Source organism: Bos grunniens, chromosome 4 (assembly GCF_055505025.1).
Source record: "Bos grunniens cultivar Pamir isolate PY7600 chromosome 4, Bosgru_T2T1.0, whole genome shotgun sequence".
NCBI classification, from domain to species: Eukaryota; Metazoa; Chordata; class Mammalia; order Artiodactyla; family Bovidae; genus Bos; species Bos grunniens.
Window position 1 is genome coordinate 108,388,039 of NC_141168.1, and position 26,721 is coordinate 108,414,759.

Consider the following 26,721-nt stretch of genomic DNA (forward strand, 5'->3'; position numbering starts at 1 on the left):
TTAATATTAGTCTGGAAAATGTGTAAGAAAGGCAAACTAAACACTGTGGCCATTAAAATTAATCCTCCCCTCCCCTAACTCCTGACAAACATCCATAGAAAGCCTGGCTTTGAGTCCTGTGATTTCCTGATGTTCTTCCAAGTTAAATGATTTTTGTAATGTACATCAGGGTATCTGAATGAAGTGGCTTCTGTATAGAATTAATCAGGAGCCAACTGAAATTCAGAAAATACCTTAGTTTACATTTTTGTCCAGTACTCATGTTCTAAAATTTTCTGGCTTGTAGTTTTCCTATATAATATCTTCTGGCATATTGGTTTGACATTTCTATGTAATGGACTATAACAATTCTGGTTTTATCTTTTGCCTAGATCTTAGTAGATCTTTTCTCATCTTGAGATATTTACTTGCAATAGGGAATAACCTCTGTCTTCGGTTACAAGTTAATCACTAAAAGGGTATTGCCTATAAGTTTAAAATATACATAATGGCCCATCTCTGGGAACGCTGCCTACCAGGTAATGAGAATTTAGCTAAAGTACCTTTCATTGGCTCACAGGAAACATCCTGACCAGGCCCACCTGTGAACAGTTAGAGGAAGGGGAAGTTAACACATCCCCTCTGGGGTTTGGGCGGAACCAGGACTTTAACTCCACCCCCTTCAGTATAAAAGAAGCCTGAGTTCTCACCAGGAAGATGGCTTTTTGGGATACTAGCCCACCATGTTCTTAGTCTGCTGGTTTTCCAAATAAAGTCACTATAACGTGACCAGCAACTCTTGATTTACTTGCCTGGCTTTGGTGGGAAGTATGAACTTGGATTTGGTTAACAAATTGACAAAGCCAGTCGGGAGCCTTGCTGCTGGTGGGCAGTCAGTCTCAGTTGGGGAATTTTCAGGTAAGACCTTAATCAGGGCTGCTTGCCCTGAGGGTCTTCCCTTCAAGATTACCAAAATGGAACTGGCGGCCCCAGGGCGTGGCAACGGGAGCCGGGAATCAATATCCAGGAAATATGGACTCAGTACAGTAGAGTAAGTCACTCTGGTATGTGAAAATGCGAGAAGTTCTTTCTCTTCCATTTTGGGTTTTCTCCTCTGGAATAAACCAAACTTGTTTTCTATTTGAGTAGGGTGTGTGTGTGCTGAGTCACCTCAGTTATGTCCAGCTTTTTGCGACCCTATGGATTGTAGCCCAGCAGGCTCATCTGTCCATGGGATTCTCCAGGCAAGAATACTGGAGTGGGTTGCCACGCCCTCCTCCAGGGGATCTACCTCACCCAGGTTTTGAACCTGCATCTCTTTCTTCTCCTGCATTGGCAGGCATGTTCTTTACCACTAGGGCCACTGGGAAGCATCCTGTTGGAAAGAGAAAATAGTTCTTGGACTTTTACCTGATTTGTGAACAGGTGTTTTGTTTCTTTGGATGCTAGCATGTGCGTGCTGTTTATTTTGTTTGTTGTATTTCTGTGTTTTAAAAATGGGGAATATTTCCACGATTCCTAGAGCAAGTTCTCTGAAGCACATTTTGGGTAAGTGATTACAGCTATGAACCCACGATGGAGAGGAAGGTTTCTGGTTGTAACAATGGGTGGCAACAATCCCTGGTAGGCTCTCAACAAGGGCTTGAGGCATGGTTACCTTGGGATCCTGTGCACCTCGTATTCTCACCCTTGCTGGTCAAGCACATCATTTGTGGCTTCTTGTGTCATTGGTGTGGATCCAGCAGCTCTCCGAGGAGTCATGTTGCCGTGGGGTTAATGTTTCTTGCATTATGTAAAACCCTGAGACCAAATTTGAGGGTTTATTTAGGGTTTTCTGTTTGGTCTTCAGGTTTTTCATTTTGTCTTGATACCATTTTTTATTTACAGACTAATGTCAAATGGAGGAAAGGAACAACAAAAAACCTATCTGTTTTTGTCTGAAAGCGGGATATTCTCAGGGAGAAGATAAAGTTTCCACTTGGTTCCTAATATCACCGAAAACCCCATCCCAGAATTCAGCCTGGCTGTCTAATGTCAAGGGAAAAAGGCATTCTTTTAATGGTTAGAGATGATCAATTGCTGTTTATGGTTTTATAGTGGCCTTTGAATGGCTCTATAGTATTCTTTGAAGAAACAGGGAAGAAGAATGATGAAATCCTCTATGTGTGGCATTTGTGTTACTACATCAGAAAAGCCAGACAGTCGTCACCTTTATGGTAAAAGAAGTGAAGTGAAATCACTCAGTCATGTCTGACTCTTTGCAACCCCTTGGACTGTATCCTACAAGGCTCCTCTGTCTATGGAATTTTTCAGGCAAGAATACTGGAGTGGGTTGCCATTTCCTTCTCCAGGGGATCTTCCCGACCCAGGGATTGAACCCAGGTCTCCTGCATTGCAGGCAGATGCTTTACCATCTGAGCCACCAGGGAAGCCCCAAGGGAAAACCTGTCATATATGAAAAAAAAAAAGTGGGGGGATGAGGGTGAGGATATTTTGCTCCAAGCTCTGGCTGAGCTGACCGTCCCAGCTCCTCCAGCTGTTATGCCAATATACCCACCACTTCCAGTGCCTCTTGTTCTTTGTTTTGTCATTTAGTTGTTCAGTTGTGTCTGACTGTTTGTGACACCATTAACTGTAGCCCTGTCAGGCTCCCCCATCAATGGGTTTTCCCAGGCAAGAATACTGGAGTGGGTTTCACCTCCTTTTCATGGGGATCTTCCCGAGCTAGGTGTTGAACTCGCATCTCCTACATTGGCAGGCAGACTCTTTACCACTGAGCCACAGACGAAGCCCTGCCTCCCAATCCTGTCCAGTCCCAGTTCCCTACACTGGGGATTAGGAAGTGGTCAGACTGGCTCCACCTTCTCAGAGAGTCAATTGGAAAATCTGTGTTAGTTCCTGGGGTACAGAGACCTAGTCTGGCACCAGCTTTAACTGCACAAGGCACTCAGTCTGGGCCAGGAGCCATCTTGGACCAGGGCAATCTCCCTGGTGCTGATATTCTGTAGGAGGTTTTAATACAAATGGCAGGCACCCGGGTTTCTATGAATCCACGGTCCTTTCTCAGACTTGTTTAATTGGAAAGATGGCAGCCCTCCTTAGAGGGAAGATATGCTAACAGGAACTGAAAGGTCATTGATAAGGCCAGGGAAGAAGCGTACCAGCTCTGCCTAATAGACCCAAAAGGCACACAGGAAGCACACGTGCCAGTGCCCACGACTGAGCCAAATCGGAACCCCTGTGAGTGAGGAATGCCCTTATTGGAGCTCTGTCATAAGTTCATCTTGGCAGGACTTTGAAACGAGGTACCAGAGCAAAATGGTTTGAACAAAATTTAGGAAATTCAGCAAAAAACAAAGATGCCTCATTTTTTTTTTTAAGCCAGCATAAACCATTTTTATTGCTATAATAAAACTTGAAACTCATATGTGTGTGTGCACGTGTGCACTCGTGCATATTCAGTCATGTCCGACTCTCTGCAATCCCATGGACTGTATCCTGCCAGCCTCCTCTGTCCATGGGATTCTCCAGGCGAGAATATTGGAGTGGGTTGCCATCTTCCCGAATCAGGGATTGAACCTGCGGTGGCAGGTGGATTCTTTACCAAGGTGCCACCTGGGAAGCCTCTGGGGACAGGGGGAGTAGACAGCAATTGCTCTTACCAAATCACTACACAGGACAGTGAAAGGGTGGGGGGCAAGGAGGAGCCAGGGAACTCTGAGATCAGTAGGGGTTGCCGAGCATAAAAACCAGGAGATGCTGAAGCTGTGATGACCGTCATTTTCTTGAGGCAACAGGATTTGTCATGATGGCTGGGCTTTCTTGGGTGTTAAGTGTCTACAACAGCACCCTCAATTTAACTTTCAATTAAAGTTTTTAAAATTTAAGAAGTGGTGCCTGGATGGTTATGAGATTATAAGAGTCATGAATATCCATTAGAAAAACCAGGCTGTGAAGAAGGCTTCAGAGGTCCCTGCTGGCTTGGGGACAGATACAGGGGATGGTAGGGGTGGGACAGTAGAGGCAAAGACTCTCCCCCTTCCCATTTTAGTTTTGGGTTGGGCTTCTAATTCAACCCAAAGACATCTCTAAACTTGGAGAATAACTTGGCCCTCAAAAGCACCTCAGATCTACTTTGCAGTGCGCTTTGAAGTGCAACAGCAACAAGAATGTTTAGTATGTAATAAAACTGTCATCCAAAAAAATATGATACAGATTCTTGCATCACCTCCCCCCAGCCCCACACACACACATATACCAATTCCTGTTCTAAAGTTAACCCATAACTTGTGCTGTTAATACTTGACTAAAACCCTAACTGGAAACAAAAAAGACTGAAACTCAATCTTCACCTCAAAATGAAGACAAACTAAAATGAGCAACGAGATCTATGGCCCGTGGTTCAGGTCAACACCCATGTGAGGAGAAAAGGGATGAGCAAAGCCAGTGACAGAACAGAGTCAGCCAGGGAAGATGTTTCTACAAAGAGTAGTGGAACATCAGGAAAAGCTACCTGCAGATTCGCTGTGCATAGCTGGAGGAACCAGATCCTTCTAAGGCACATCCAAGAATGGGGAGCCCAGGAAGGAGACCATTCCAGTCATTCCAGTTTTAGAAGCTCCCACAGAGACCAGGATGATGCCTGGATTCTCAGCAGCACAGTAGGCATAGTTTGGGGAAATGGCTTAGCCTTGTGACCCAAAGGCATCTGAGCAACCCTTTCATTTCAGCCTCAGATCACTTCCTGCTCACTCAGCACCCAGGACAAACTTAAAGGGCTTATTTCTCTCTTGGGAGGAATCAGATTTCTTTCCATCCTCAAGTGCCTCATGTAGTGCAACATGCAGGCCTGGCTGCTTTTGGGGAAGGAGGGCCGGGCTCCAGGAAGACGGGGTCTCCACTTGCACTCCCGTGGTGTCGGGGCTCAGGCACACTGGGTGGGTTGGTGCTGCAAAGGGCCACGTGGCCCAAGAACGGACCTGCAGGCAGTTCTGCTGCTCTGCCTCACCTCTGAATTTTTGAAAAATATTGATCAGGTTACAGACACTATCCTGATATAGATCCCGAGACTCCTGAAAATACGAGAAGGGTAAATTTGACTGCTTTTTTGGGGAAAGAGTGTCAGATATTAGGAGAAAGTTGCAAACATTAAATGGTGCATTTGGAGTGAACCTTTCTCAGTTGGTAGATGTTGCTTTTAAAATGTTCAACAACAGGGAACAATGACTGCATAAAGAAGATGCAAACCTAAATGCCATTTTTTCCTTTCATTACTTTCTAAAAGTGAAACGTACTTTGAGTTACAATGTTGTGTTGGTTTCAGGTGTATAGCAGTAAGTCAGTTATACACACACATAGTCACACACACACATGTATTCTTTTTCAGATTCTTTTCCCTTACAGGTTAGTACAAAATAATAAGTATAGTTCCCTGTGCTATACAGTAGGTCCTTGTTGGTTATCTATTTTATATAAAGTAGTGATTATATGTTAATTAGGATTAACATATAATCCTAATTTATCCTTCCCCCTCCCCGTTCGCTTTGGTAACCATGTTTGTTTTCTATGTCTGCAGGTCTATTTCTGTTTTGTATATAAGTTCATTTGTATCTTTTTTCCAAATTCCATATATAGGTTATAATATTTGTCTTTCTCTATCTGTTATAGGTCACTTAGTGTGATAATCTCTAGACCCATTCTTGTTGCTGCAAATGGCATTATTTCATTGTTGTTTCATGGCTGAGTAATATTCTGCTGGGCTTCCCTGGTGGCTCAAAGTTAGAGAATCTGCCTGCAAATGCAGGAGATGTGGGTTCAGTCCTGGGGTTGGGAAGATGCCCTGGAGAAGGAAATAGCAACCTACTCCAGTGTTCTTGCCTGGGAAATCCCATGGGCAGAGGAAACTGGCTGGCTATAGTGCATAGGGTTGCAAAGAATCAAACATGATGGAAAGACAGCAACCTACAAAAGACCATCCAGGAAGTCACTCAGAATTGCATGAAATGTGCTTAAAAATAACTGAAGACTGCTGTCAGATCTCCCCAGATGAGGGCTCAACACAAAGGAATCTGCCCCACTGGGGACTGGCAAGTAGACTTTACTCAAATGCCTTCAGCTGCGGGAAATTTCATAGACTTGCCAGTGTTTTGGGTACTTTTTCAGGCTGGTGGAGGCATATCCCATCCAGACAGAAAAAGGCTCTGAAGTGGTTAAAGTCCTGCTTAGGGAAATTATTCCCTGATTTGGATTGCCTCATGCCCTTCATAACGACGGTGGGACTGCGTTTGTCTCCAGTATAATCAAACAGCTGTCTAAAGGGCTGCAAATTAATTGGAAACTATGTTCATCTCGGAGACCACAATCAATAGAAAAAAACCAAGAAAATGAGTCATCTGTTAAAAAGGAGCATTGCTAAAATGTCAGGAGACTAATTTAACTTGGGATAAGGCCTCAAGAGTGGCCCTGCTACAGATCAGAGTGGCTCCTAGAAGTGGGCTTAAACTAAGCCCCTTTGGAATATGGTGTGGTCAGCCATTCCAGGTGTTTGCCTGGGTGGGAGAATCTCTAAATGCTCTAAAGACCTAGAAATTGCCAATTATGTTAAAACCTTGGACCCTACAACAACCCCTGCTTATGAGTTTGCTTCCACCGGAAGTAGCCTTTCCAACTGAAGTTGCTTTACATCCTTTCCGACCTGGAGACTGAGTCCTTCCTAACGTCCAGAGAGAATAAGGGCCTGGATATCAGTTGATTGCAAGGTGGACAGGGCCACACATGCTACTGTTTACCATGCATTCATCTGTCAGGCTGGCTGGAGTGAGCCATGGATTCATCACACTGGGATAAAAAGCAATACCACTATCGTCCAAAAATGACCCTATTTCTTTTTTTTTTTTTTTTTATTCTTCCAATTTTATTTTATTTTTAAACTTTACATAATTGTATTAGTTTTGCCAAATATCAAAATGAATCCGCCACAGGTATACATGTGTTCCCCATCCCGAATCCTCCTCCCTCCTCTCTCCCCATACCATCCCTCTGGGCCGTCCCAGTGCACCAGCCCCAAGCATCCAGCATCATGCATCGAACCTGGACTGGCAACTCGTTTCCTACATGATATTTTACATGTTTCGTTGCCATTCTCCCAAATCTTCCCACCCTCTCCCTCTCCCACAGAGTCCATAAGACTGTTCTATACATCAGTGTCTCTTTTGCTGTCTCGTACACCGGGTTATTGTTACCATCTTTCTAAATTCCATATATGTGCGTTAGTATACTGTATTTATGTTTTTCCTTCTGGCTTACTTCACTCTGTATAATAGGCTCCAGTTTCATCCACCTCATTAGAACTGATTCAAATGTATTCTTTTTAATGGCTGAGTAATACTCCATTGTGTATATGTACCACAGCTTTCTTATCCATTCATCTGCTGATGGACATCTAGGTTGCTTCCATGTCTTGGCTATTATAAACAGTGCTGCGATGAACATTGGGGTACACGTGTCTCTTTCCCTTCTGGTTTCCTCAGTGTGTATGCCCAGCAGTGGGGTTGCTGGATCATAAGGCAGTTCTATTTCCAGTTTTTTAAGGAATCTCCACACTGTTCTCCATAGTGGCTGTACTAGTTTGCATTCCCACCAACAGTGTAAGAGGGTTCCCTTTTCTCCACACCCTCTCCAGCATTTATTATTTGTAGACTTTTGGATCGCAGCCATTCTGACTGGTGTGAAATGGTACCTCATAGTGGTTTTGATTTGCATTTCTCTGATAATGAGTGATGTTGAGCATCTTTTCATGTGTTTGTTAGCCATCTGTATGTCTTTTTTGGAGAAATGTCTATTTAGTTCTTTGGCCCATTTTTTGATTGGGTCGTTTATTTTTCTGGAGTTGAGCTGTAGGAGTTGCTTGTATATTTTTGAGAAAAAATGACCCTATTTCTGAGAGGCCTGGAGAGCAGTGGGTTTGTGAACTCTTAGACTTTACCTTGCTCTCTCTCTCAAAAAAAAAAAAGCCAAATGTTCATTATAATTTCACTGTAGCTAGAGAAGGGTCAGCATATTTAATTTTGTCCAAATAAATGGCATAGGAATTTATATGTGTTGGGACCAGGAACCAAAACCCCAAGTTCAATTAAATTAGACAATAAAGTGCTAAGGGCTTAAACTAGATTCAGATAGTTGTGGATGAAAAAGGAAATATGACGGTACTATTGGTCATGTATGGATGTGAGAGTTGGACTGTGAAGAAAGCTAAGCGCCAAAGAATTGATGCTTTAGAACTGTGGTGATGGAGAAGACTCTTGAGAGTCTCTTGAACTGCAAGGAGATCCAACCAGTCCATTCTAAAGGAGATCAGCCCTGGGTGTTCTTTGGAAGGAATGATGCTAAAGCTGAAACTCCAGTACTTTGGCCACCTCATGCAAAGAGTTGAGTCATTGGAAAAGACTCTGATGCTGGGACAGATTGGGGGCAGGAGGAGAAGGGGACAACAGAGGATGAGATGGCTGGATGGCATCACTGACTTGATGGATGTGAGTTTGAGTGAACTTCGGGAGTTGGTGATGGACAGGGAGGCCTGGTGTGCTGCGGTTCATGGGGCTGCAGAGTCGGACACGACTGAGTGACTGAACTGAACTGATCAAAAGATTCTAAGAAATATTTTCTGTTCAAGGTTGACCAATTGCATTTTGTAATCACCTTTTTGTCATCCCTTTTCAGCTGGAATTAGGGAGATCTTTGTCCCTTTTCCCACAGGAGTCTGAAATGGATCATTGACAGTGGAAACTGTAATAGGGAAGAAACTCTGTATTCAATTACAAATTAACCACTAAAGGGATATTGCTTATAAGCCTAAATTATACATAATGGCGCATCTCTGGGAACCCTGCTTCCCAGGAAGTGAGTGTTGAGTTAAAATAGTTTTGTCTAGCTCACAGGAAACATGCTGACCAGGCCCACCTGTGAACAGTCTTAGGCAGTAAGAAATTAACACATCCTGTCTACGATTTTACCTCCCCCACCCTGTTTTAATATAAAAGAAGCCTGAATTCTTTTTTTTTTTTTTTTTAACATTTCTTGGAACTTTAATGGGTTACAGAATGGAGCAGAGGGTTGTTCGTAGGGGAATGGACTATGCAGGTTTCAGTGAGGCATGGAGACCCTGGGAACTCACCCTCCCTCTGTCACAATGTGAATACCTTCTCTTCCTGATGATCCCAGTATTCCTTTTCACCTCTCTCTGAACTTAAAAAAAAACAAAAAAACAAAAAAAACCACACTTTTATATTGGAGTATAGTTGACCAACAATGTTGTGATGGTTTCAGGTGAACAGCGAAGGGACTCAGCCATGTATATACATGTGTATCCACTCTCCCCCAAACCCCACTCCCATCCAGGCTGCTGCATAACATTGAGCAGAGTTTCCTGTGCTATAGAGTAGGTGCTTGTTGGTTATCCATTTTAAATACAGCAGTGTATACCTGTCCATCCCAATTCCCTAACTATCCCTTCCCCCTATCAAAGAAGCCTGAGTTCTAAATCAGAAAAGATGGTTTTTTGTGACATTGGTTCATTGAACAATAGTTTATCATCTTCTCACTCTGCTGGCTTTCCAAATAAGGTCACTATTCCTTACCCTAGCAACTCATCTCTCAATTAATTGACCTGTTGGGTGGTGAGCAGTATGAGCTCGGACTTTTTAATGTACATTTTCTACTTCTTCTTTTGTATGTCTTTAAATCCTTTAATCACCTTAAATATCTTTTGATATATGGAGTTGTTATTCAGTCACTCAATCATGTTCGACAGTTTGCAACCCCATGTACTGCATCATGCCAGGCCTCCCTGTCCATCACTAACTCCCAGAGCTTGCTCAAACTCATGTCCATCGAGTTGGTGATTCCATCCAACCATTTCATCCCCTGTCATCCCCTTCTCCTCCTGCCCTCAATCTTTCTCAGCATCAGGGTTTTTTCCAATGAACTGGCTCTTTGCATCAGGTGGCCAAAGTACTGGAGCTTAAGCATCAGTCCTTCCAACAAATATTCAGGGTTGATTTCCTTTAGGATTGACTGGTTTGATCTCCTTGCAATCCAAGGGACTCTCAAGAGTCTTCTCCAGCACCACAGTTCGAATACATCTGTTCTTTGGTGCTCACCCTTCTTTACGGTCCAACTTTCATGTCTGTACATGACAACTGGAAAAACCATAGCTTTGACTATATGGACCTTTGTTGGCAAAGTGATATCTCTGCTTTTTAATAGGCTGTCTAGGAGCAAGCATCTTTTATTTTCATGGCTGCAGTCACCATCTACAGTGATTTTGGAGTCCAAGAAAATAAAGTCTATCACTGTTTCCATTTTTTCCTTGTCTATTTGCCATGAAGCGATGGGATTGTATCCCATGATCTTAGTTTTTTTGAATGAGTTTTAAGCCAGCTTTTCACTCTCCTTTAACCTTCATCAACAGGCTCTTTAGTTCCTCTTTGCTTTCTGCCATTGGGGTGGCATCATCTGCATATTTGAGGTTACTAATATTTCTCCTGGCAATCTTGATTCCAGTTTGTGCTTCATCCAGCCCAGCATTTCGCTTCCAGTCCGGCATTTCGCACCCAGCCCAATACTCTGCATATAAGTTAAATAAACAGAGTGACAATATACAGTCTTGAGTAAGAAAGGGAATTTATTGCCCCCATTCAGACTCAGGTTCAATCCCTGGGTTTGGTAAGATCCCCTGGAGTAGGAAATGGCAACTCACTCCAGTATTCTTACCTGGAGAATCCCATGGATAGAGGAGCCTAGTGGGCTACAGTCCATAGGGTTGCAAAGAGTCAGACATGACTGAGTGATTACCCATGCATGTATACACTCCCACAATTAAGCAGTTGTCTCAGGACTATTTAAAGACTATGTCTATCTTTCCTTAGCAATGTGAATCAAATATTACCTTATTCTAATATTTTCTGAATTAAAATATTTGTTTTATATTCTATTAATCTATATATTCCACATTAACACCTAGAGCTTAATGTGTCTATACATCCAATTGTTTCAACACAATTCCTACTCCTTCCATTGTATGCCCACACATTACTTTTCTACAGTTTCCCTTTAAAATTTCACAATCTCTAAGTGCTCCAGCTGTTTCCCTTGTGCGTGAATGTGTTTTGAAAGTGCTGGACCTTTTGGTCTTCAAGTAAATGTTTTTCCATGATTTTTTCTTAGTGATAGTGTCCTGAGATGGAAGGAGGTGAGGTGGGTTCTTAATTCTAGTTTACCCTCTCTACATCAGAGATGGCTGTCACTATTTTTCTCCTGAATCACTTAGGAAAAAACTCATCTTGCTACCCCAAACCTATCTAGTCTAGTCTCACAGAGTACAGTATGATCCTCTTAATTAGGGCTTCCCTGGTGGCTCAGATGGTAAAGAGTCTGCCTGCAATGCAGGAGACCCAGGTTCAATCTCTGAGTCAGGAAGATCCCCTGGAGAAGGAAATGACAAACTATCTTGAAGATAATGAAGACTTTGTACAAAGACTGGCAAAGACTTCTGAAATTTCTCCGACACTGATTGTCAGCCTAGCCACATTCTACAATATGTGGCTGCAGAACATATAAGAAATACTAATCTTCATCTACCCTATGAGATTTTAATTTCATTGACCTCATTGGCCAGAATCTGATTTAATATGCAACACTGAAAGAGAAAGGAAGAAGAAAATGATCTAGGTAAAGATAAAAGCAAAACCAGATATTTCCAAAGTCTAGAGGAGAAATAATAAGAGCCTGAACAGAGGCGGTGGCAACGAGAGAAGAGAAATGTGAAGACTGAAAAGGATTTAAGAAATGGATTGCATGGAATGTATGAGAAAGGTACAAGAGTTGAGAATGATTCCTAGATTTTCCACTGGGGAGAAAGAAGGATGGTGCTACCTTCCACTGAAGGAGGAAACACAGGAGAAAGTGTTGGCTGCTGTTTTCTGAGGGGAGGTGAGGAGAACATAGAAGATGCTCTCAGTTTTATTTACCTTGTTTGGAGAATCCCATGGACAGAGGAGCCTGGCGGGCCACAGTTCATGGGGTCACAGTGTCAGACATGACTGAGCAACTCACACTGATCCTATGATTTATGAGACAAAACAAAACATACTGACCTAGTTATGAAAAAACTATGGTCAAAAATCAAGTACTTTGATTAGAGAGTCAAGAAAGCTAAGAATTAAAGAAAAAAAGACCCCAAACTACCAGAAAACCTTTTTATTTTTAATGTAAGATGCTGTAAGCATGTAATATAACATGTTTATAATATTGGAGATATTTTAAATTTGAAAATAAAAAATGCAGAAGTTTTCTTTGTTGGTTTACCTTGAATTTGGAAAAAGAATCTTGGTACCATTTTTTCTTAAGATGTAAAAATGTCAGATTTTTTTCCATTATGATGTTTAGTAAAATTTTATCTTTGAATCCTTTAAAGACAAAGCATTTCATTTCGTCCTGTTTCATAGTTCCCCAAATTCTTCATAATGGATAAGATACCTGTATAATGTTTATATTTTAAAACAACTATTCCTGGTGTTACCTAGGACTCAGGTCTTGCAATTTAGTCAAATTTAGGTTTGGGGACCATATTGAATGGCAGCCATATAACTTGCACTTTCCCCTCATAGTTCACTTGTACTGTCACTATTAATATAAAAAGGAAAACAAATGGTGCTTTTACATTTTATAAAATTTGAAACAAGAAAAGGTTTTCTAGAATTTAGTCTTCCACCCTATAATTTTGGAAACGTAGGTGCCAACTGTTCCTTCTGTAGAAACCATTTTTAGTGTAAGAAAATGAACCAGAATAAATGTTGCCAAATACATTTCTCCAAATCTCAGCTATCCTGAGAATGAACAAATCGAGTCATATATTCAATCAGTTTTGAATGTCTTTGCAGAGAAATATTCAAACTGGTAAGATGAGTTGAAGAGCCAATCAAAACAGGCCATCTTTATTTCAGTCTTTGAAACCAGGCTAACGGTCATTTTCTCTTGACTTATGAAAAAATTTTAATCTCTTTCAAAAGTTTTAAAGAACTCTAAGTACAATGCCATGTAACCTCTTTTTATATAGCAGGCTCCCATATGGTACAATCCAATTTATCAAAGAAAATACTGACTTGTCCATAAAATAAGCCACCAAACATTCCCAGTTTATGGTATCAATGACTGTATTCATCCTATATCAAACTTTAGGATCTCCTCAATCAATCAGTATATCATTTTCTTATAATGAATAGGACATTGGTATATTTCTGAGTTGGTTACATTAGAATTCTCAACGTAAGCACAAATATAATTAGGTGGCCATATCTTGATATACTGAGGGAGATAAGTTTTCCTCATTAGCCTTCTATTTTCAAAGCTTATTTTTTTGGCATGCAATTTCTGCTACATTCAATAGATATGATTTAAAACCTTACCATCTGTTACATATTCTGATGTAATTTTTTCAGTTAATATATACCTGAATTTCACAGTATTTATTATTTAATAAGTTTTCATTAAAGTCCTGTTAAAATTTCAGGCTTTCATTTAATTCATTAATCTGAGTTTTACTTATACTGGCACCCACATATACATTTTTATGTACTGGCAATAGTTTTTCGTAGAGTTGATTTCATAATGGTTTTTGAAGTAGTATTTTTAAGTAGTTTTATGACACAGTCACATTTTGTCTGAACACAGAAGAATATTTTTTACTTCCACAAAAAGCACAATCTCTTTTTAAAATATATAGCCTTCCTAGTTTATCTGTTCATTTTCCACTTTTGGTGGAGATAGGATTCCAAATAATTCCCGCTACTACAACAAATATAATAGCATAAGTACAATGACAAATTGCAATTGACATTTTTCCCAGCATAAAGCAAGAAGATGAAAAATAGTAGAATGCACAGCAAGTAAGAGCCTGTTCTGCCTAGCATGGCTAGCACTCAGGCATGCAAGTGGCTTCCATCAAGGCTGTAAAAACCCTTAGGCTCACTTGTTCAGTCCTGTCAGACTCTTTGCAGCCCCATGGACAGTAGCCCCCCAGACTTCCCTGCACATGGGATTCTCCAGGCAAGGATACTGGAGTGGGTTGCCGTCTCCTACTCCAGGCGATCTTCCTGACCCAGGGATCGAACCTAGGTTTCTTGGATCTCCTGCTTTGGCAGGCAGATTCTTCACCTCTAGTGCCACCTGGGAAGCCACACAAAAACCCTTCTTTGCTGCAGAGTCACAGGTTAGGTGCCATGTGACTATTTGCACTCATTCTTTATCTGACCACGTAAGTGGGTTAAATTTTTTATAACAGTATTCAAATCAATATCCTAAAACTCAAATAAAGCATATTTTTAGCCTCTTGTCCAAATCACTAAGGCGGCAGCTGGGAAAATAATTTTCCTTTTCATCATTTTGCAGGGCTGCCCACCTGCCCTGTATGGGATTAGTACTTGATACTATTTCTGTAGCTTTTATTAATTAGTTCATTTGGCAAATAATTATGAGGTATTATTCTAGGAGCTGCGGATACCATAGGGAGTAAAATAAAAAACTTGTCCTCGAAAGAGTATGTTCTAAGGAGGGGCAAGATGGAAGCTGAAAAGCATAGGTGTGTAAAAAGAGTAAGTATGGCAGACCTACAAAGAAAAAAGCTGACTAGTACCATAATCCAAGAAAGAGCCAGCGGACTTCTGGAACAGAGTGATCACATTGGAGATGCTGAAAAGTGGTTGAGTTACTGAATTATGGATCTATTTTGAAGATGAAAATGACAAGATTTACTAAAGTATAAAACAAAAAGTATAAGAGTCAAAGTTTTTTGAACAACTAAACAATGTAGTTGCCATTTACTGAGAAAAAGACAGTGGGTGTTTTTGTGCTTGCCGCAACTATTGAAGCCCGTACAACTAGAGACTATGCTCTGCAATAAGAGAAGCCACTACAGTGAGAAGCCCAGGCACTGCAACTAGAGGAAGCCCACATGCAGCCATGAAGACCCAGCACAGCAGAAAAGGAAAAAAAGCTAGGCCTCTTAAAAAAATAAAAAAGACTATAGGTGTTTTTGTTTGTGGCCAGTAGTGGAGAAGCCTAGTTTTAGACCTGTTAAGTTTGAGATGTCTTTTGAATATTCAAATAGAGATATTCAGGTATCTAAATTTGAATTTCAGGGAAGAAGTTCAGACTAAAGACATAAATTTGGCTGGTAGACATCAAAATACATCCAAATATAATGTTTAAAGCCATTTGACTATTTGTACTCACTCCTCAAGTAATATCGCCTGAAGTTCTGAGGACTGAGTTCAGAGACTGATAGAATGAGGAGGGTCTAGTTTCTAGGACTGTGACGGAACGGCTGCTGAGGCGGTGAGAAAGCAGGAAGTGGTGACGTCCTGGAATCACAGTGGAAGAGATGGCAGTGAATCGACTGTGTCGAACATAGGTTAAGTAGGGTGGAAACTAAGAGAGTTGATCAATAGATTTAGCAATATGGAGGCACTTGTTGATCTTGACAAGAGGCAATTCAGGTCTGTAGGAGAAGATAAATGAAGCAGTAGCTTTGGGAATGCTAGAGATAGAGGAATTTTGTTTTTAAGAGAGCAGAAGTAAAACCAGAACTCCTTAACTGATGGCCAAGCATTTCTAGACCTACTTTGTGTATAGCACATGACTATATCCATCTTGACACTGGAGTTGCAACCTTACTGAAGGAGTGGAAAAAAAGGACAATATAATGGAACCAGGTAATTAATGCTAGAACAGTTGAAAAGAATATAAACTGTTAGTTTCACAGAGGATGTGGAGTTTAAATTCTATGTTAAAAAAGTTGGATTTAGGTGGATGAAAGAGTGGGAACTAAAGAATAGTACATTTGGGGAACAGTAACACTGGTCTCTGTTAGTCTTTGCCCTGCTTCATTCCATATTCCAAGGCCAAATTTGCCTGTTACTCCAGGTGTTTCTTGACTTCCTACTTTTGCATTCCAGTCCCCTATAATGAAAAGGACATCTTTTTTGGGTGTTAGTTCTAAAAGGTCTTGTAGGTCTTAATAGAACCGTTCAACTTCAGCTTCTTCAGCGTTACTGGTTGGGGCATATAGACTTGGATTACTGTGATATTGAATGGTTTGCCTTGGAAATGAACAGAGATCATTCTGTCGTTTTTGAGATTGCATCCAAGTACTGCATTTCAGACTCTTTTGTTGACCATGATGGCCACTCCATTTCTTCTGAGGGATTCCTGCCCGCAGTAGTAGATATAATGGTCATCTGAGTTAAATTCACCCATTCCAGTCCATTTCAGTTCGCTGATTCCTAGAACGTCAACATTCACTCTTGCCATCTCTTGTTTGACCACTTCCAATTTGCCTTGATTCATGGACCTGACATTCCAGGTTCCTACACAATATTGCTCTTTACAGCATTGAACCTTGCTTCTATCACCAGTCACATCCACAGCTGGGTATTCTTTTTGCTTTGGCTCCATCCCTTCATTCTTTCTGGAGTTATTTTTCCACTGATCTCCAGTAGCATATTGGGCACCTACTGACCTGGGGAGTTTCTCTTTCAGTATCCTATCACTTTGCCTTTTCATACTGTTCATGGGGTTCTCAAGGCAAGAATATTGAAGTGGCTTGCCATTCCCTTCTCCAGTGGACCACATTCTGTCAGATCTCTCCACCATGACCCGCCCATGTTGGGTTGCCCCACGGGCATGGCTTAGTTTCACTGAGTTAGACAAGGCTGTGGTCCTAGTGTGATTAGATTGAGTAGTTTTCTGTGAGTATGGTTTCAGTGTGTTTGCCCTCTGATGCCCTCTTGCAATACCTACCATCTTACTTGGGTTTCTCTTACCTTGGGCATGGAGTATCTCTTCACGGCTGCTCCAGCAAAGCACAGCCATTGCTCCTTATCTTGGATGAGGGGTATCTCCTCACCTCCACCCTTTCTGACCTTCAACATGGGATAGCTCCTCTAGGCCCTCCTGTGCCCACGCAGCCATGGCTCCTTGGACATGGGGTGGTCACCCCTTGGCAAACATTCTGCACTGTCATCTTAAGGAGTCTACTTCCTCGGGAATGGCGGGGTTTTAGAAAAGGCAGAGGAACCAGAGATCAAATTGCCAACATCCGCTGGATCATGGAAAAAGCAAGAGAGTTCCAGAAAAGCATCTATTTCTGCTTTATTGACTATGCCAAAGCCTTTGACTGTGTGGATCACAATAAACTGTGGAAAATTCTTCAAGAGATGGGAATACCAGACCACCTGATCTGCCTCTCGAGAAATTTGTATGCAGGTCAGGAAGCAACAGTTAGAACTGGACGTGGAACAACAGACTGGTTCCAAATAGGAGGAGTTCGTCAAGGCTGTATATTGTCACCCTGTTTATTTAACTTATATGCAGAGTACATCATGAGAAACGCTGGACTCGAAGAAACACAAGCTGGAATCAAGATTGCTGGGAGAAATCTCAATAACCTCAGATATGCAGATGACACCACCCTTATGGCAGAAAGTGAAGAGGAACTAAAAAGCCTCTTGATGAAAGTGAAAGTGGAAAGTGAAAAAGTTGGCTTAAAGCTCAACATTCAGAAAACGAAGATCATGGCATCTGGTCCCATCACTTCATGGCAAATAGATGGGGAAACAGTGGAAACAGTGTCAGACTTCATTTTTCTGGGCTCCAAAATCACTACAGATGGTGACTGCAGCCATGAAATTAAAAGACGCTTACTCCTTGGAAGGAAAGTTATGACCAACCTAGATAGCATACTCAAAAGCAGAGACATTACTTTGGCAACAAAGGTTCGTCTAGTCAAGGCTATGGTTTTTCCTGTGGTCATGTATGGATGTGAGAGTTGGACTGTGAAGAAGGCTGAGCGCCGAAGAATTGATGCTTTTGAACTGTGGTGTTGGAGAAGACTCTTGAAAGTCCCTTGGACTGCAAGGAGATCCGACCAGTCCATTCTGAAGGAGCTCAGCCCTGGGATTTCTTTGAAAGGAATGATGCTAAAGCTGAAACTCCAGTACTCTGGCCACCTCATGCAAAGAGTTGACTCATTGGAAAAGACTCTGATGCTGGGAGGGATTGGGGGCAAGAGGAGAAGGGGACGACAGAGGATGAGATGGCTGGATGGCATCACTGACTCGATGGACGTGAGTCTCCGTGAACTCTGGGAATTGGTGATGGACAGGGAGGCCTGGTGTGCTGCGATTCATGGGGTCGCAAAGAGTCAGACACGACTGAGCGACTGATCTGATCTGATCTGATCTGAAGACTGGTCTGGCTGGAACTCATATTAAGAGATAAACATGGAGAACTTTCACCATCAGCTAAGTTCTGGTTTATTATTTTGGCAGTGGAGATTAAAAAAATTAAATAATCCATCTGTGGTAGCTTCAGAATTAAGAAAAAATTATTAATACTTTTATGATCCTTTTAAGCAATTTTCATTATTAAAAAATTCTCTCAAGGGACTTCCTTGGTGGTCCAGTGCTTAGGAATCCGTGAGCCAATTCAAGGGACTTGGGTTCAACACCTGGTCTGGGAAGATTTTGCATGCCGTGGAGCAACTAAGCCTGTGTGCCCCGACTACTGAGTCTGGGAGGCACAGTAAGAGAAGCCAACCATAATGAGAAGTCCACACACTGCAGGGAGAGTAGTCCCCACTCACCACAGCTAGAGAAAAGCCCCAGTGAAGCACTGAAGACCCAGCATAGCCAAAAAGAAAGAAAATTAAAAAACAATTCTATCAAATATCTTCTATGGAATAGGACCGCTAGGTATTAGGGCGTGCATGCCAAGTCACTTCAGTCTTGTCCAACTCTTTGTGACCCTATGGACTGCAGCCCACCAGGAGCCTCTGTCCATGGGATTCTCCAAGCAAGAATGGGTTGCCATACCCTCCCCCAGGGGTCTCCCTGCACCTCCAGGGATCGAACCTGGACCCCCTGCATTGGTCAGTGGATACTTCACCACTAGTGTCACCTGGGAAGCCCAGGTATTAGTGAAGTAAATGATAATACAATCAGCTGAATTTTAAAATATGATTACTTTTAAGGATGAAGATTTTGCCTGCACATGACAATCACTTCCAGGCAAGCATTTCCTTTTAAAATGTTGATCTACTTCATTTTTATACTTTAGAATGGTATTTTAAAGTGTTTCACAAATAATTTTGTATAAAATTTTGTATAAAAATATATATTTTGTATAAAAAGTGAGAGTTTTAAAATTTGGATCCATTTTGTCTTTCTTCTTGAATGGCTGTTGCTAAAACTTCTAAAATATGTTGAAAAAAAGTGGCAGGGAATGGACATCCTTGTCTTGTTCCTGGTCTTAGAGGGAATGCTTTCAGCTTTTCACCACTGAGAATGGTGCTAGCTTTGGGTTTGTTGTATATGGTCTTTATTATATTAAGTTCCCTTTATGCCCACTTTCTGGAGAGTTTTTATCATGAGTATTGAGTTTTGTCAAAGTTTTTTCTGCATCTATTGAGATGATCATATGGTTTTTATTCTTCAACTTGTTAATATGGTGTATCACACTGATTGATTTGCAGATATTGAAGAATCCTTGCATTCCTGGGGTAAATCCTACTTGATCATGGTGTATGTTCCTTTTAATGTGTTGGTGGATTTGGCTTGCTAGGATTTCGTTGAGGATTTTTGTCTATATGTTGATCAGTGATACTGGCCTGTAATTTTCTTTCTTTGGTGGTATCTTTGTTAAGTTTTGGTATCAGGGTGTTAATGCTTTTCTAAATGTTTCATACAATTCACCTGTGAAGCCATCTGGTCCTGGACTTTTGTTTGGAAGTATTTTTAATCACAGAAATTTAAATCTTATTTCTTAATCTATTAGATAATTTATACCTCATAATATATTCAACTCTACTCTTAGAAAATAGTCTCTTATACTACCTTATCAATCTAACTTTTAAGCAAGTTTTATCATTCTAATGTGTAGCATATAAGACACTAGAAGTGACTTCACTAAAATATCAGAATGGATTTAAAGATGCTTTTCAAGCATGAGTATTTAGAATTTTTGGTGTCAAAATCAATTCTGGAGGTAACTATCCAAGTTGTTTTAATCAAGAGAAGCTGTTGAGTCCCGTTTTGTAGGTCAAAATGACAGTGTATTAATGATTTAATACTGCTCAACAAAAAAAATTCCAATTTGGCTCTCAGGCTTACTAGATTGTCCTTCCCATTTTTATCCATCTGAAGCAGAAGAGGCATTCTCCTAGAAGTTCTATGTTCCTTGACAAACTGTCTTTTATTAAGTCTGTTTTATGAAGGTTCTACCCTAGGTCCTATGGTCTATTTCATAGGCTTAATAGTTTACACATGTATTGAATATTTTTTACAATCTAGTTAAAAAATATAATAATCAAGCATATATATGCTTATTGTTAAAGTTAATTTTACAATGCTTAAAAGCCTTCTAACATTTGAAATAATATTCACCCATTTAAAAAATTTTAACTGGCAACTTGTCTTACAATGGAATGGTAGGATAGAAATGCTGTTTTATACTAGCACCTAGAGTAATAGGATTCATTTCATAGGTACAGTGAATGGTTTTATGTGAAGGCTCTGAATTTTTTTAATAATTTATTTTTTTATTGAATGATAATTGCTTTACCGAATTTTGTTTTCTGTCAAACCTTAACATGAATCAGCCACAGGTATACATATATCCCCTCCTTTTGAATCTTCCTCCCATCCCACCCCTCTAGGTTGACACAGAGCTCCTGTTTGAGTTTCCTGAGCCACACAGCAAATTTCCATTGGCTATCTATTTTACATATGATAATGTAAGTTTCCATGTTACTCTTTCCATACATCTCACCCTCTCCTCCCCTCTCCCCACGTCCATAAGTCTATTCTCTATGTCTGTTTCTCCATTGCTGTTCTGTAAATAAATTCTTCAGTACCATTTTTCTAGATTCCGTATATATGCATTAGAATATGATATTTCTCTTTCTGGCTTACTTCACTCTGTATAATAGGTTCTAGGTTCATCCACCTCATAAGAACTGACTCAAATGCGTTCCTTTTTATGGCTAATATCCCATTGTGTATATGTACCAGGACTTCTTTATCCATTCAACTGTTGATGGACATCTACGTTGCTTCCATGTTCTATTGTCAATAGTGCTGCAGTGAACAATGGGATACATGAGTCTTTTAAATTTTTGGTTTCTTCAGGGTATATGCCTAAGAGTGGGATGGGTCATATGGTGGTTTTATTCCTAGCTTTTAAAGGAATCTCCATACCATCTTCAATAGTGGCTATATCAATTTATATTCCCACCAACAGTGCAAGAGCAGTCCCTTTTCCCCACACCCTCTCCAGCATTTATTGCTTGTTGACTTTTTGATGATGGCCATTCTAACTGGTGTGAGGTGATATCTCATTGTAGTTTTGATTTGCATTTCTCTAATGAGTGATGTTGAGTGTCTTTTCATGTGTTTGTTAACCACCTGTATGTCTTCTTTGGAGAAATGTGTTTGTTTTTCTGGTATTGAGTTCTATGAGCTGCTTGTATATTTTGGAAATTAATCCTGTGTCAGTTGTTTCATTTGGTATCATTTTCTCCCATTCTGAGGGTTGTCTTTTCACCTCACTTATAGCTTCGTTTTCTGTGCAAACGCTTTTAAGTTTAACCAGGTCCCACTTGTTTACTTTTGTTTCTATTTCTTTTACTCTAGGAGATGGGTCATAGAGGATTGTGCTTTATGTTGAGTGTTCTGCCTATGTTTTCCTCTAAGAATTTTATAATTTCTGGTCTTACATTTAGGTCTTTAATCCATTTTGAGTTTATCTTTGTGTTTGGTGTTAGAAAGTGTTCAAATTTTTTTTACATGTAGCTGTCCAGTTTTCCAGCACCATTTATTGAAGAGGCTTTCTCTGCCCCATTGTATATTCTTGCCTCCTTTGTAAGAAATAAGGTGCCCATAGGTGCATGAGTTTATTTCTTGGCTTTCTATCTTGTTCCATTGTTCTATGTTTCTGTTTCTGTGCCAGTACCATACTGTCTTCATGACTGTAGCTTTGTAGTGTGATCTAAAGTCAGGAAGCTTGATTCCTCCAGTTCCATTCTTCTTTCTGAAGACTGCTTTGGCTATTCGAGGTCTTTTGTGTTCCCGTATGAATTGTTAACTTTTTTGTTCTAGTTCTGTGAAAAATGTCATTGGTAGTCTGATAGGCATCACATTGAATCTGCAGATTGCATTTGGTAGTATAATCATTTTCACAATATTGATTCTTACTACCCAGGAACATGGGTTATCTCTCCATCTGTTTATGTTGTCTTTGATTTCTTTCATTCATGTCTTATAATTTTCTGTGTACAGTTTTTTCTCCTTAGGTAAGTTTATCCCTAGATATTTCTTTTTGTTGCAATGGTGAATGGGATTGATTCCTTAATTTCTCTGATTTTTCATTGTTAGTATATAGAAATGCAAGTGATTTCTGTGTATTGATTTTGTATCCTGAAACTTTTCTAAATTCACTGATTAGCTCTAGTAATTTTCTGATACTGTCTTTCAGGCTTTCTATGTACAGAATCATGTCATCTGTAAACAGTGAGAGCTGTACTTCTTTTCCAATCTGGATTCCTCTTTTCTTCCCTGACTGCTTTAACTAGGACTTTCAGAACGATGTTGAATAATAGTGGGGAAGGTGGACACCCTTGTCTTGTTCCTGATCTTAGGGAAAATGCTTTCAGTTTTTCACCGTTGAGAATAATGTTTGCTGTAGGCTTATCACATATGGTCTTTACTATGTTGAGGTAGGGTCCTTCTATGCCCATGTTTTGAAGAGCTTTAATCATAAATGGGTGCTGAATTTTGTCAAAGGCTTTTTCTGCATATATTGAGATTATCACATGGTTTTTATCTTTCAATTTGTTAATATGGTGTATCACAAGGCTCTGAATTTACAAATGGGAAGGTTTCACAAAGGCAACAGGGGAAGACTTGGGTAGACTGAGTAAGGCAAGTGCCTTCTGAGGCCAGAGGACAGATTTTTCGATGTGATGTAATTTATAGAAACTCTGAGTTTCAGAGAACCTGTGATTTTCTTTAAATTTTAGCATATCTAAATATTCTGTTAAACATCTTTCTCTGAAGAATGGTATGAATGAGTAATGCAGATAATCATTATGTGAGTCAATGCAGAAAAAAATATTAAAACATACCATACATAGATGCTAACATTGTGGCAACTTAGAGCACAACAACCTCTTATCTGTAAAGACTCATTAAAAAAATCAAATACAAATAGAATATTTTAATTACAAATGTAATATTATTTTAATTTTTATCTGTCACTGTGTTATTTTATATCTACATTAAATGAAAACTTGTGAAGAAGAAATACGGCTCACCAGTTAAGTTTTAGGCTTGAGTTCAAATAGGGAAGAAAACTTATATTCACTTGGGTATCACTATTAGAAGATATAAATGCTTCTAAAAAACAAATACTGGTCATCTTTTTTTTTCAGTTGTTTCATCAGGAAGAATCTTTCTCAGGTGATAAAACTTACAAGCTAAATTAAAATGCACTCTACTCATTGGCAAGCCACACTAGCAAGAATAATGTGATCAGAGTACTTGGAAGTTTTTGATTTATAACTATACTATTCTCTACTTATAAGCCTAAGCAGAGCAATGAATCATTACAATTGTCTATCTGGGAAATGTCAAAAGACTAAGTAAGGGCAGAAGAAGAGAGAAAAAGAAAGAGCACACATCTGTTTGAAAGGCACTCCTCAATTAATGGAAATATATCACTAGCACATAAATCCAGTGCTAAAGAAATACTCCAATTTTTTAAATCTTCAAGTAACATTACTAATAAAACAATGTTTTAACTCATGAGCAGAAAGGACAGATTATCCTCTAAAGCACTGATAACTAAATTATTCTTTAACTATTACTGTGACTTACCCATATATGCTGAGGTTAAAAAAGTAAATTTAAACTGAGGAAATGAATTAGACATTTGAACCAATCATTAATGGATCCAGCTTTTAAAAAAAACCACATAGTTTAATTGATACTTTACAATATAAAAATAAGCATCCACAGAATGTTTATTTACTGTTTAAATTATTCCATATTTTCATATACCATGAACAAAAAATATTTTACCCCATACACAGTAACAGCAAACAAGTGCAATTTTTAAAACATTAAAATCTGTAATCAAATCTGTACAACAGATAAATAAATTTATACCTCTACCAGTTAAGCCTATAACAGAACCAAAAACAAACACTGCCCAAGGTGACCAGTTTACTTAAAATTCTACTTATACATCTCAAAAATACCTTGAATCTTTACTACACTGCACACATTTAGATTGATAAATATATATATTTTTTTAAAATAGGAGGGAGTAATAGGAAATACCAAAATGGTTATAAAGAGCTTCCAAACATTGGAAATAATATACAAAAACTAATTAGATCGGGGAAAGCGTATGTGATGAATCCACAGGGTAACTGGTATTACACTGGTGTAGCTCAAGGAAAGGAAACAGGTAAATGTTTGGACTGGAAAGAAAATTTGGCCTTTTTATAAAAAGCTACAATAGCATCAATGACAAAACCCTGTCATGGAGCATAGAACAACTCTGGGACAAAGTATACAAAGATTTTAGGCTTATATACCTGAAAACCACCGTTAGGAAGAAAAATCATATCAGGGAACATAATATCAGAACATGAACAATAAAAGACATACCGTTTGTCATTCCACATCATTGCACATATAAGGAAACAACACTGCAATCTTTCTTGAGTAAGAAAGTTTTTGATGAAGTAGGAAGTTCCATGATGAATACAGGTGCATACAATTTTTATTACCATAAATTTAGTAAATATCAAAACACTCAATGGTGTTACTAAGCTAATTAAATTATCTGTATTTTTTACTGGAAAGGTAATTATTTCCCTGCCTTCATATGTTAACTTAAAATCACTTATAAATGGAAATGTAGATCCAGTAGAAAAGACTTTTCACATGCAATCCTATATGATGCACTCTGCTTCAATTTTTTTCAGTAATTCACATTGTATATGTACATTTCCAAAATATACAACCACACATGTTCAACAGATGTCACTGAGCTATCTTCTTGCCACACACATTTTTATTTACATATACATTTACAATACATCTCCAGATAGATGCTGTTCTCCTTTAGGTAGGTTCAAAGTTAACCTGAAGAGTTTTAAGTTTTTAGAATCCTAATGTCTTGATTTATCTTGAATGGATGATAAGATGAGGAGTCCACAAAAAAATGCAGCTATACATGCCAATCTTTTCAACAGAGATGAGTTATCTTTAGGAATAATAATCTGTGCAAGATCATTAGTGATCTGAGAAATTTCATGTGCCACACAAACAAATATGAAAGTGCTGACAATAATGTTGAGCATAGGATTTCCAGGTATGAGGACCAAGATACCCCTTGTGTCTGCTGCCAGCCATATGTGATATTGGCAAATAAACAGCTGGAAGGAAAAATATTTCAAGTTAGGTATTTTCAGAAAGTCCATAAATGTATTATAGGTTTTCCTAATTAAAACATATGATAGCATAATTGTTTCACTACTGGCCTTGAAAAGTCTATTGTCAAAATGCCTACACCACAAAGTGAACTACAGATTCAATGCAATACCTGTCAAGTTACCAATGCCATTTTTTTTGCAGATCTAGAACAACAACAACAAAAAAATCTGAAAAATTATATGGAAACACAAAAGACCCCAAACAGACACAGTAATCTTAAGAAAAATGGAACTGGGGAATCAGGCTCCCTGATTCCAGACTATACTACAAAGATACAATAATCAAAACAGCATGACACTGGCACAAAAATAAAATGGCAGTGGCACAAAAATAAAATGGCAGTGGCACAAAAACAGAAGTATGCATCCGTGGGACAAGACAGAAAGCCCAGAGGCAAACCCACACCCACCGTCACCTAACCTATGACAGAGGAGGCAAGAACTCATGATGGGGAGAAGAAAGCCTCTTCAGTAAGTGGTGCTAGGAGATCTGGACAGCTCCATGTAAAAGGATGAAATTAGAACACAAAAATGAACTCAAAATGGATTAAAGGCCTAAATGTAAGACCAGACACTATAAAGTTCTTGTAGGAAAACACCACAAAAACACTTTGACATAAACCACAGCAAGATCTTTTTCAATCCACCTCCTATAGTAATGAAAATAGAAACAAAAATAAACAAATATGACCTAATTAAACTTAAAAGCTGTTGCACAGCAAAGGAAACCATAAACAAAATGAAAAGACAACCTACAGAACTGGAGAAAATATTTGCAAATGAAGCAACTGACGAGGGATTAATCTCCAAAATATACAAACAGCTCATGCAGCTCAGTATCAAAAAGCAACCCAATCAAAACATAGGCAGAAGATCTAAACAGACATTTCTCCAAAAAAGATATACAGCTGGCTAAAAAACACATGAAAAGATGTTCAACATCACTAATTATTAGAGAAATGCAAATCAAAACTACCATGAGGTATCACCTCACAACAGTCAGAATGGCCATCATCAAAAAAATCTATAAACAATAAGTGCTGGAGAGAGTATGGAGAAAAGTGAGCTCCCCTACACTTGGTGGAAATGTGAACTGGGTACAGCCACTATGGAGGAAGCACGAAGGTTTC

At 39.5% G+C, this 26,721-nt stretch overlaps 1 protein-coding gene and 1 long non-coding RNA gene across 16 annotated transcripts in view; one reads left to right on the forward strand and one right to left on the reverse strand.

The window, feature by feature from the left end:
- Positions 1-757: 757 nt before the first annotated feature.
- Positions 758-25,850, forward strand: LOC147374654 (uncharacterized). Of its 3 annotated transcripts, none has more exons than XR_015163005.1 (2): positions 758-897; positions 25,734-25,850. It is a non-coding gene; the product is annotated as an uncharacterized LOC147374654 (long non-coding RNA). The 3 variants fall into 3 exon arrangements; XR_015163006.1 differs by lacking the exon at positions 758-897 and adding an exon at positions 903-1,030; XR_015163007.1 differs by lacking the exon at positions 758-897 and adding an exon at positions 913-1,043.
- The window catches only part of CASD1 (CAS1 domain sialic acid O acetyltransferase 1), a 54,509-nt gene continuing 51,879 nt past the window's right edge, over positions 24,092-26,721 (reverse strand). For all 13 annotated transcript variants that reach the window (XM_086397857.1, XM_086397856.1, XM_086397850.1 and 10 more), the window contains one exon: positions 24,092-25,534. In XM_086397857.1, coding sequence (XP_086253983.1) covers positions 25,268-25,534 — 267 coding nt within the window. In that variant the 3' untranslated portion in view covers positions 24,092-25,267. The remainder of the gene's footprint in view (positions 25,535-26,721) is intronic.